This window comes from Populus euphratica, unplaced genomic scaffold (assembly GCF_000495115.2).
Source record: "Populus euphratica unplaced genomic scaffold, PopEup_1.0 scaffold251.1, whole genome shotgun sequence".
Classification (NCBI taxonomy): Eukaryota; Viridiplantae; Streptophyta; class Magnoliopsida; order Malpighiales; family Salicaceae; genus Populus; species Populus euphratica.
The window spans coordinates 6,794-19,171 of NW_011499988.1; the positions used below are offsets into that span (position 1 = coordinate 6,794).

Sequence of the window (12,378 nt, forward strand, 5' to 3'; positions counted from 1 at the left end):
TTTTTTTATTTTTTATAAATTATTTTTAAGATTAATATATCAAAATAATTTGAAAACATTAAAAACTTATTAATTCAAAGAAAAAATTTAAATTCTTTTAAAAACGTTTTTAAAATACAGTGCCAAACACGACTATTGTAGGGAATGATAAAAAAACTAACCGATTAAACTGAGAATCGAGAAAACTAAAAAAAATAATCAAAAAAACTGAACTAAGAAAAAATTTGAATTAACTAATTAAAAAACTAAAAATATAAATCTAGTTCAGTTTGTTTTTGATTTCAAAAGTTTAAAAACGATTGAATCGAACCGGATCAAACCGATTCAGTTTCAAATTTCAACCCTAATTAAAACCTAGATATAAAAGGCTTATTTTATTTATTAAAACTCTATTCTCCTATTTTAATTTTCTCTCACAGGCCATAGTCATCCTCTCCTCTCCTCTTTCTAGTTTACTCATGTTTCCCTTACCAATCATCCTTTTCTTTTTTTTCTTTATCTTTGATTTCTTAGTTATATGCTCTTAGTATTGGTATTGAGTAGACTCAAGTATTTTTTCACTAAAAAATTTAATTTAGGTTTTAAATGAGTTTCTTTTATTTTCACAACTTGACTTAATATCAAATTTCTCATCAACTTTTTGTTTGAAGATTGTTAGTTCATTTGACTCGTAAAGGAGAAACAACTTGGTTTTCATGGTAGAGAAAACAATTTTTTATTGCCTTTTGTCCGCTTTTATTGGTTTTTACTTAAAGTTTTACTTGAAAATTATTCATTTGTTATAATTTGGAAAAATAAGTCCAACTAGTTTTTTTTTTAAACTAAATCAAATCAAAATAGTTGTTTTGAATCCGTTAATCGGTTCAATTTGATTTATAATTAAATAAATATAAATTTCAGTTTGGATAACTTTTTTAGTTTAAAATTGAAATAATCGAAAATAGTACCTCTACTTGCTAGTATGTGCAAAGAAATAAAAAGGATTGTAATACTGCCCTGGCAACTCGAAAACGTAATACTGCCCTAGATGGAATTCATTGGATTGCAGAGACGGAGGAAAAAAAGCTTTGTGAAAAAAGGTTTATAGAACAATCTTGCTTTGTTAACTTAAATGACATTAAAATCTGATAACGAAAATCAATCTAAATAAAATAAAAAAGATAAATAATATGAATGAACAAATTAATAGCATAAAGAAATAATATGTCTTAGAACAAAACTTCCTAGTACAAGGGAAATCACTGAAACCTCATACTATTCATCGAGCCTTTAGAGATTCAGATTATACGAATGATAAGAAGTCCATATAAACCTAGTAACACCTTAGTTATTCTCAATGTCTCATCCCAACAAGTTCCCAATTAGTAAAACACCAGGTTAAATGAAACCCAAATTCCAGAAGAAAGCTATGTACACAATGTGACCCAGAAAACTCAAGAATTTTCCCACCTCTTCAAACATTTTCCATTCCTAGTTTGACATTTAGCATGCTGCGTACCAGTCACTTGCTACAGATCGCAAATGTTCGATTGAAACCTTAAAAAGGAGTCACACAAACTGCATCTCCACGTAGCCTTTACAAAAGCAGCTAACGAAGTATCTAGGAAAATCACCCACTTTCTCTTAAGCAGTTCCCAGGCAAGAGAAATTTATACTTGTCCGCCTTCTCCAGAAGATATGATGGAAGATGAACAGCTGAGTAGGAATGAGGAATTGGTCCCATTTTCCCAATAATTTCCTTGAATGTGTACTCCTCTGGAAGCATATCAAATAAATCAGCACCCTTGCAAATTACTCTCTGGATTCTTTCAGGGTTCAAGTAACGTTTGAACCTGACTCTATCAACATGACTGTAAGCTTTCATCTTAAATATAAACTCGCTTATTCGGCGGAAACAGAAGCTGCAGTGCCACCCTGCATCTGCCAAAATGTCATCTGCCTGGCGATAATGTGCATACTGCGTCGTGCCTGTCTGATATCTGTGGACTGAAGCTCTCCAGCTGTTATTGTCCACGAGAAACTCAAAAGAGTAGAGATAATTTTTCAGCCGGAGATGAAGAACTGAAGGAGTGTCATCACACCACCTCAAGAGATTGATAGTGTGTCTGCTCGGTATCTCATCAACATCTGACATTATAAGCAAGTCATCATCAGAAATCCCTGCTATTTTGATAAGTCGATCCAATGCCACTCGTTGGAATGCCTCTTCGATAAAAGGGTTTTCCCCTTTCCTAGACCTCCCTCCGACGGTTCCATAGGTCAACCTGGGCTCAACAAATTTGAACAGATCTCGATGGTTGGCAAAATAGAGAAGCTTTTCTGTCCCGGTGAAGGTTGAGTTAGACTCAAGGAGAATGAACTGTGTGATGTAAGGGTACAATTCTTTCCATCGCAAAGTTAGGATGTCCAGTTCATTACTGAATAACACTGCATCATAAACACGTCTTGGGAACTCACGAATTCCCCAACCGTGGAGTTTGCAGAGGTTCTCCATTGACACATTCTCATGATAATAGTGTGGGATTTCATTGAACTGTTTTGGTGGAGATTCCCATATTGGCCGCAAGAAGTATGAGATCTTCTGTCCATGCATGTAAATACCATAGACACATGGTGGCACGAGTATAAATAGAAGCAAATACATCTTTAAATCCATGCCACGAAGGATGCACCTGATTCTGGACATACTCAAAACTCGGCTCGAGTCCTGCAGATCAATGAATTTCACAATGCAAGTCAAAATGATTTCAGAAAGAAATACAAAGCAAACCAAATTACTTGTAGATGATCAATGTAATAAATTGTCGTATAAAACCGATGTAAAATGAGCATGTAGAAAAAGAATATGTAACAGAAATAAATAAATAAACAACAATTTCTCCTGCAAGCAGAATGCCCTGTTCGAGAACAGTACGGATGAGAGAATGCAGAGAAAATCATTCAGTAAACCAGCATCTTAAATATTCTATCTTCTTAAACACAAATTATCCTAAAGTGGAGACATTTTATAATCAGAGCTTCCAGACGGCCAAAATCGAAAAGGCCCAGATTGAAAATTCATTATGTATGTTATTAAATAAATAAAAAAAGGCCTTCTTTTTTCAGATGCCCGACCTTAAAAAACCTCAACCGTGATCCTTTCAAATCCTCCAACAAGTCCCAGATTAAATCCAAAACTCAATAATCTATCTACGAACAAGAAAGAAAAATCCAAGAAATCCCAAGTCCGATAACAAAACATCTGTTTTTCATGACATAATCCAGAATTCAAAGAACAGGCATGTATAGTTATCAGAAATGAAAACAATATATGTGTGTGTGTGTGTCAAATGCAAAAAACGAAAAGGCCATAAGTCTCATACATATCAAAATGGGTTCGAAATTACCTGGCCACAAAAATCACTACAGATATCATCAGTCTTCTTAGAGCAGTAATGGCCGCCATTTTCATTCATCATCCACCACATTTTTTAAAAATTATATATATATTCTGTTCTTCTGCAACTGCTCTAAAAAAAATCAGATCAAAACCCAAAAACAAGAAGAAAAAAACCAAAATGGTTTTTCTACACTCCCTGCAATCACTATCTTTCGAAATTCCCCTCCTCGATCTCCGCTTGTTTCTAGCTAGCCGCACAACCAGTAAATTTCGCCGTTTATGCCCCTCTCTCTCTCCAAACAAATGGTTCTTTATATAAAAAACGATAAAGACTTTTTAGCAAAACCGATAGAATACCTCGATCAACTCCAAAATTAACGAGCTTAATTATTTTTTTTCTGAAAGAACAAGGTAACGTAGCATCTCTGTAAATTGGGTGGCAGTTGTAAAGAGAAAGGACCCTCTATTCTAATTCTATGCATCGACGCGTCCATCAACAAAATATAAAGGGGGAGAGATTTAAATATTAAGAAAAATATGTTAATCATCAATTGACTAAAATCCCCATGCCTTTTTGGGCTTGTCTCCCTTCTGGAGGTTAAATCAGCGTGGACAATTCGGGAATTTAGAAAATAGTTAGACTTTGGAGAGTGTCGTTTGTTGCCTGGCCTCGCCTGGCCTTGTAGGGCTTGATCCCAACGCGTCTTTTGACTTGTCTTAAATTCAAGAACTAGGCAAACAACCAAGTCTTTCTTAATTTGCTTCACCTTTTAAGTTGCTTGGATATTAATGCGTTATTTTTAATTTAATTTATATAATTATTTGAAGATATTATAATTATAATCCTTTTAAGTTGCTTGTTATTTTTCTTAGAGTACAAATACTTTATAATGATGAAGAAAAATAAAACTATATTATTACCCTAAAAAAATACAATATTGTTCAATTCACAACTCATTGTATGCTTATGATCTACAAAACTAATTGAAATGCTCAATGTTTGTTAGGACAAGAAATTTGAGGTTTGGTTAAGTCATAGTTAGATGGTACATTTGCATAATTTAAAAGAACAGGGACTAGTTTGAAATCTCTGATCAATAGCGGCACGACTAATCCGTTGAGGTTACTTTACTAATCCTATTCCTTGTGCATCTTGACACATGTCATTTTTGTGCTGTGTTTAATTGAATTTATGTATTATTATTATTAAAGATGGTTTTGGAGTGTTATAAAGTATTTTTTTATTTAAAATATATTAAAATAATGAATTTTTATTTTAAAAAAATTATTTTAATATCATCCTATCAAAATAATTTAAAATATAAAAATAATTTTATTTGAAAAAAATTAAAATTTTAAAAAACACATTTTGAATTCGACTTTTCTAAACTTGTATTTTAAATTTTATTTTTCTTGAGAGGACTTGACTTGGATTGTGATTAGCAGCACATGGCATAGCTAGAGAAGAGAGGAAGTGTTGTCTTTATGGACCATACTGTTTTCTTTCTACATTCTTTTTCATCAATTACCTTAATCTTCATTTGAAAATTCAAAACCAACTAAAATGAAAAGAAAAATTAAAACAATAACCCATCACACGTCGACAAGTGTTTATTTTTGTGTGATACGCTATATTTTAAAATACGAGAAATTAATTTGTATATTACAAATTGTAATTTCAGTTTTTTATATAAAAATAATATCCATGAATAATGATAAAATCTCATGTTTATGCATAAGGAAGGAACACAATTTACAAAATATTTAATGATCTTATATACATGAAAAAAAAAAAAGGGGAATCAAATCTAATAACTCTATTTCCAAGAGAGCTTCATGAAAATGGCAAAATGATAGCAGGATAGTTAACCCCCCCTGGTTCCGATTTCAGTTTATTTGGTGGAGGTTGGTATTATTATTAATTTTATAGTGGTTATTTTTTAAAATATATTTTGTTTAAAAATATATTAAAATAATATTTTTTATTTTTAAAAATATATTTTTAATATTCTTATATCAAAACAATTTAAAAATAAAAATTAATAATTTAAAATAAAAAATTATTTTTTTAAAATCCTTTTAAAATACAAAAACAAACTATCTTTAAAAATATCTTCTTCAACCGTGGCCTCGGCCTATCATTCTGGCATAAGTTGGCCACCAAGTAGGAGACACACGTATACTCCACGGCTTAGTTTTCCAAAGCTTGACAAGGTTTGCGCGGAGGGGTGACTGGCGGTGCAAAATTACTTCCTCCTTTTCTTTTCTTTTCTTTTCTTTTTTTTTTTTTATCTCTAAACCGAATATGCTACTATAATATTGTTCAAAAATTTTTTTGTTGAAATAATTGATACTGTTTGTATTGTATTTATAAAGCCATGTTTAGGGCAAACTTCAAATCTTATATCAAGAAAATCAATCCAAATACACTAAAAAATATTTGGATTAAAAAATATTAATTCACATTTAAATACAATCCTCTGAGGACCTTAGATTATAAATTCTCTTTAACATTCTTCCCTCTCCCAACCTTCCTTTTTCTTGTTCTAAATAAATTGAATCTAAATCATAAACTGTAATCCCAAAATTACTCCAAATTCTCTCTCTCTTTTTTTTTTTTAAAAAAAAGCTTTAATTCTCTTTAGAGTTTTTCCTTTTCAATTCTTATATTGCCACCTTAATAAATGCTCTTTGATCTACACTAACCTTTTCTATTATATTCTATGTATTTTTTGTCAAATCTAAAACTAATGTCTCTTTCATTTATTTATCACTTTATTTCTCTCATTTTTTTTTAATAGTGAAAAGGTAAGTTTTAGTTCAATTTTTCTTGATATTTTACTTTAATGACTTGTTCTCTTTTTTTTTTTTCTTTTTTTCTTATGAGTTTTGTTTATCTTAAATCCTTCAACTTTATGGTTAATGTAAATTTAAAGATTAAAAATATAAGTAAAAGTTTGAAAGCTTGAGTAACAAGTAAAATAAATCTTAGAATTTCACCGAGTTTTACCTGGTCAACCAGGTTACAAGTCAATCTAGATTTCAGGTTAAGTCAACTCCTTACTTTTTTTTATTTAACCTAGATCGATTTAAATCTCGAGTCAATTAAGTCTATAATTAACTTGTTAAATCAGTTTAAGTTTGATAATTAAAGTTTTTTTAGTATCTAGTAAAACAATAAGTGTTTTCAAAATTTTACTATACATTTTCAATAAAACTCAAATAGTTACGAAGTATGACTATTTGCAAAACTATAAACAAATATACAATGTCTTTTTTATTTGTTTCTCATAAAAAAAAATTAAAATAATTCTTGGTATCGTTGTATAATTATAAAAATGCTTTTTTTCTAATCTAATAACATTTTTGTAATGAAAACAAATGACACTTTAAAAATAATGTTATTTCACATGGAAAAGATAAAGAAATTCAAATTCTTCTAATACCATGTACAAGAAATTTAAAGGTATTCATGTTGGTTTAATTAGTTTGGGTTTCAAAATCCAACCAAACAGGAGATGTTTGGTTAAGTAAAGGTTATTTTTTTGTTTATTAAAAATCAGAGAACCCAATACCTATTAAATGAGATTATTTTTGGTTTTTTTAAATGAACCTATATTAAATTGGACTTTATTAATTTCTAGTTAATTTTTGTTTTTTATAGGCTTTCTAAGCAAACATTTTTTTTTATTAGGATTTTTAACAAAACCATGCAAACTTCATTACTAAATTGGAAATTGAAATTAACAAGATTCCAATTAGACATTTGTGTTTTTTTTCCTATGTAAGGCCAATTCATTGCATTATACAATATGCATGATCAAATTTGTGTTACTATGGCTGGCTTTATTGAGCCTTTTATTTTTTGTTTATGTATATAAGAATAAATTTTTTATCCAATAAAAAAGACCATATTGTAAAGACTAAGAAAATATGGACAACTCAAATTAATAAAGGTTCATACTAGAAATAAACAAAAATATATAGCACAGTTTAAAGGAGAAAAATCCAATAACAGTAGAATCTAGAAAATCCAATAACAAATTAGCCAAAATATCATGCAAATTAATGCTATAAATAATTAACAGTGCTAAATTATAAGAGAATAAACTAGGTAAAGTACCTCAATTGCCTATAATAATTATATTCCATCATTTTATCAACATCACCATCATTAGTTATAATCATTATAATTTTTTAACTTTCATCAAATTCAGCAAAATTATAAATTAAACATGTTAGATTAAACATATGTAAAAAAATGATAATATAAAATAACTCATTTTAAATTTGTAAGATAAATTATCTAACTCAATCATATCAGAATTTGAATATAATCCATGAATACTCTAATGTTAATTGGAATTGATGTTAAATACAACCAATTCTAATAAAAAACAAGTGCTTACACCATTGATAAAGAAAAAAATAGATCTAATATACAACCGTTAGTGCTTAAGGTTATTTCAGAAAAAAATAATAGACACCAACATTTCCACCACATATGCGACCTTAGAAAATGTTTTTTTTATATAGCATTATAACTTCATCAACTTAAAATATCTAATTAATGTTTTTTTTTATATAGCATTATAACTTCATCAACTTAAAATATCTAATTTAGAATCATTAGGATCATCAAAAGTATCATCTAAATACCTCTTAACCCTATTTTTTCTCCCCACATCATCTTCCTCCTTTAAATGTTTTTTATATTGAAAAGTCAAGTAATTTGACATATCATATATCACAATACAATCAACATTAACATCATTTTTATATCTACTAATTTCAGCATCATGCATATCTCAACTTCCTCATAAACTTTTATATAGTACTTATACAATTTTAAAAAAGTATCTATAACTTTATAAAATTTCTAGCTTTTTTAACATCATATAATTGTCCAGAACAAAATCTCATATATTTCAATTTAAAACATGGATCTAACATAATATACAACCAAATTTTTTTTTATCTTCAGCCCCTTAATATTTATGATTTTTTATCATAATATTCTTAGCCATTTCATCTAAAAAACATCTTCATTTCTACAAAGTTGAGATATGTTTATATGCATGGAAATCAATTGATGATAGAAAACATTAGATGTCACATACAAGAAGCCAAAAAATTTAATTATAAGTGTAGAATAGTTTCAAGAACTTCACAAAATATTTAATATTTACTTATTTTTCTAAAATATAAAGACCTAAGTTTTTTCATTTCCTCTTTGAATCAACCTCGAAGTAACTCAAATATCTATGATAAATTTCTTTTAACCTTATAAAAAACCACCTTAGATTTCTTAACAGTTTCTAGCATTATACATATTGAGTTTTATCTACTTGCAGCATCCAAGCGAACTAATTTTCTACTCTTATTTTTCAACCTCTTTACACATTGATTAAATATGATTTGCATAGAAGGAGAAAATCTAACAAACTTTATTGCATTCCTAATCTTAAGCACAAACTCATTAATATCTTATAATCTTGTAAATACAATAAGACTAACAATATGTGCATAATATCTAACATGTATGAACTTATTTGACAAGATATTAGTTGCTCAAAATATTTATTACTCTCTTCAAATATGTAACAATCAAATTATTTGAACTCGTATTGTTTATTGTAACCATTAAAATCTTATCAATTTCTCATTTTAACAAGCAACTCTCGATCATTTAGCCAATTGTTTCACTCTTATGACTAGAAACTTGATAAAAGTTTATAATTTTCTTATTCAAGTTCCAACTATTATCAATTTAATAGTTAGTCAAACACTTAAAATTAATATTTTGGATTGATATAAAAGTATTTATTTTTAAACATACTCATTAATCCTTAAGAGCTTTCTTTAAAATTACCTTCTCATATATATATAATTTTTCAAATAATCTCTCAAAATCATCAAACGACAAGAAACATTAAATTTTGGTTGCATTGACCACAAAATGACTTAAATCATTAGTTCTTTATAAAGTTAGAAGGCGGTTCATCAAGTATAATTATTTTTGCCACGATTTTCCTACACTCATTATAATTATAACATATTGTCTTAATAATCACCAAACATTCCTCTCCTTTATTATCCCTCTTTATTTTAGGCTTAAGTTTTAAAACCAAAGTTTTTTATTCAATCAATCACAATTTTTTTTTTTCATACACCTAAACAACTCCATATATTACTTATCACATTAAGTATTTTTTTTTTTGCATACACCTAAACAACTCCATATATTACTTATCCCATTAAGTATAGTATGACAAGTATAGTTTTTCCTATAATATATAAATACAATTTGAGGAGTTTTAAAACATCATATTTTTAAAAGTGATCCTAAATTTAGATTTTTTTTAATTAGATCTAGAAGATAGATGTTATTACCTTTAGTATTACTATTTGTACTAGAGGTAGAACCTAGAACAAGTGAAGGATTGGGTTCTAAACTTAAAGGATTTGATTCTTTTAGTGTAGGATCTTTTGATTATCCAATTGAAATAAAAAACAACAATCATATTATGAATCAACTAATAATTATTTATAAGTTTAATAAAAACTATGGAACAAAGTTATTAAAATGTTAGGAATTTTAACACGGTACTAAAATGCTTGTAGAAATAACAAATACCATTTAGTCATACTATCTTATTAAACCAGGAGAAGTTAATATGTATTAGATAAATGCAACAATAATAATACACCTTATAAGAAATGAAACCCATCTCTCTCATATGCCAAATTTTATCAATGAAAATTATAGCTAATTCTTATATTCAAATCCAAAATAATAGAGGTGGTTGTGAATAATAAGAAATATACATATTATTCAAAACTAACATGATTTTAGGCATTTTATTAAATTAGATAATTGCATAATCACTAATAAAAAAAGACATCATTTCATGCATTATATAAAAAAATCCATAATGATTTTTTACATTGATTTTGTTTTTCTTTACAGACCCATGTTAGGTTCTTGTCATCGAAATCAGGAATTTCTTTTTTGCATTCTTAGCAAATTATATACTAAGAACAATAATATCAATTCAGAGTATTGTTAGCCAAAAAACTCAAGTTATCAAGAATAACCCCAATAACATTTTTAAATATTAAGAGTAAATGTCAACAAGAAGGGTAAACATTAAAATCAATGAACTCCTTGTTCCATGACTAAAAAAACTAGACCCAACAATGGCAACTTGAATGTTATAAAAAAAATAAGTCATATAACAATAAGAAACAAGCTCGAACATATAAGAGAATTTTATATCTTAGAAGCTTAATATATACCTTACAAGCTTAATATAAACCTCAAATCTCAAACCTTTCAAGCTCAATAACTAGACCCAAATCAAAACCAATCTTATTGTATTTCTTCAATTTAGAACTCATAAAAATTAATAAGAGAGGAGAAAAAACATTACAGTTAAATTACATAAAATAATTAAAAATTTTCAAAATAAATTAAGAAAAACCCTAGCTAACTAGTTGAAATTCAAATTAAGAAAAATTAAAAGAGAAAATGCAAGATTACCTTAGATTCTATAAATTAGAGTTTGATGGATTGGGTATTTGATCAAAAGAGAAGAACATGAGAAGGGGGGGTATGAAAGAGTTAACTAATAAGGTAATCTCTCAAGTTCTAAGTATGAAGAGGGGAGAACGAGAAAGAGATGATAAAAGGATTGGGGGAGAGTGCGACTGAGGCAGGGGGCCAGAAGAGAGTGAGATTGCTATTAATGAAAAAAAAAAAGAAGGGAAATGCTTTAGGGTTAAGTTAAATTTCTATTTATACCTTTTTTTTTTAAGTTGGTTTATATTTGGTCTGATCCAGTCTGGTTTACATGGGTTTAGTTTTTAAAACCAAAGCTAAACCAAACTAAGTGATTTTTCTATTTTCTCTAAATAGGTTTTTCAATTTTTTCTCCTAGTTTGGTGTTTTTGATTAATTGTTTTTTGGTTTTCATGGTTTTCTTAATTAGTCAATTTTTTTAAACACCCCCAGTAAATATACTATGTTTCCGTACCTTTTTTTTCTTCTTGTAATGAAGACGTTAATTTCAAACTTTAACTATATCTAATTGAGATTGTGTTTGGTGATGTTGTTCAACCTACTTTTAAAAGTGAATTGTGTTAGAAATATATATATAAAAAATAATATTTTGATATATTTTCAATTTAAAAATATTTTAAAAAAATACAATGCACTGTATCACCAAACATGCATTGCACGTCCTAAATCAAAACTCTTAAAGTTTTTTAAAAAATACAATGCACTGTATCACCAAACATGCATTGCACGTCCTAAATCAAAACTCTTAAAGTGCATAGCCTCTTGCACTTCATAAACCAAAAAAATAGACCTTCAACTAGTGATGGTCATGAAATAACTTTGCATATGGCCTTTTATACTCCATAATACCTTGGTATTATAATTGTCTAGAACATAAAATAGTATTGATTACGTGACTTATCCTCATTCTTATAGGCTTAAAGGAATTTTATATACATTTAGATGGATTAACATATTTTGTTTTTGTATGTATTTCTAAACCTTTTTATGGATAAATATATTTTGTTTTTGTTTCTCATTTAGAGGAACCAAGACCGAGTGGTAACTCGACATCTTTGGGATCAACCAAGCATTGAACCTAATCATGTATGGGTTTGATAATCTACTAGACTTAGCCCTCCTAAGCTTGGCCAAGCTTTGAGCACAATTATGTGTGAGTTTAGCGATCTACCAAATCTAACTCTTTTGAGCTCAGCCAAGCACTAAGTTCAGGCGTGAATGGGTTTGGCGACTACCAAACCCAGCTCTTCTAAACTTGGCCAAGAGCTGAGCTTAATCATGTATAGGTCTAACGATTTACTAGATCCAGCTCTCTTGAGCTTGGCTAAGGACACAGACCAATCGTGTATAAGTATGATGATCTGTCAGATCCAACTCTCGTGATCTTATCTAAGTATTGAGCCTAAACATGTATGAG

The 12,378-nt window shown here is 28.6% G+C and overlaps 1 protein-coding gene across 1 annotated transcript; it reads right to left on the reverse strand.

Moving 5' to 3' along the window:
* Positions 1-1,430: 1,430 nt before the first annotated feature.
* Positions 1,431-3,878, reverse strand: LOC105140210 (uncharacterized). The gene is made up of 2 exons (XM_011046950.1): positions 3,387-3,878; positions 1,431-2,707 (listed from the first exon to the last, which is right to left on the reverse strand). Exons 1-2 carry the CDS (start codon positions 3,465-3,467, stop codon positions 1,610-1,612), a joined length of 1,179 nt encoding a protein of 392 aa, XP_011045252.1. The 5' UTR covers positions 3,468-3,878; the 3' UTR covers positions 1,431-1,609.
* Between the last annotated feature and the right edge of the window lie 8,500 nt (positions 3,879-12,378).

Excerpts from the sequence above, each read along its gene's own strand:
- LOC105140210 (XM_011046950.1), bottom strand. The coding sequence starts at position 3,467 with ATGTGGTGGATGATGAATGAAAATGGCGGCCATTACTGCTCTAAGAAG. Across the intron at positions 2,708-3,386 it reads GTAGTGATTTTTGTGGCCAG|GACTCGAGCCGAGTTTTGAG; the intron begins GTAATTTCGAAC and ends ATTGATCTGCAG.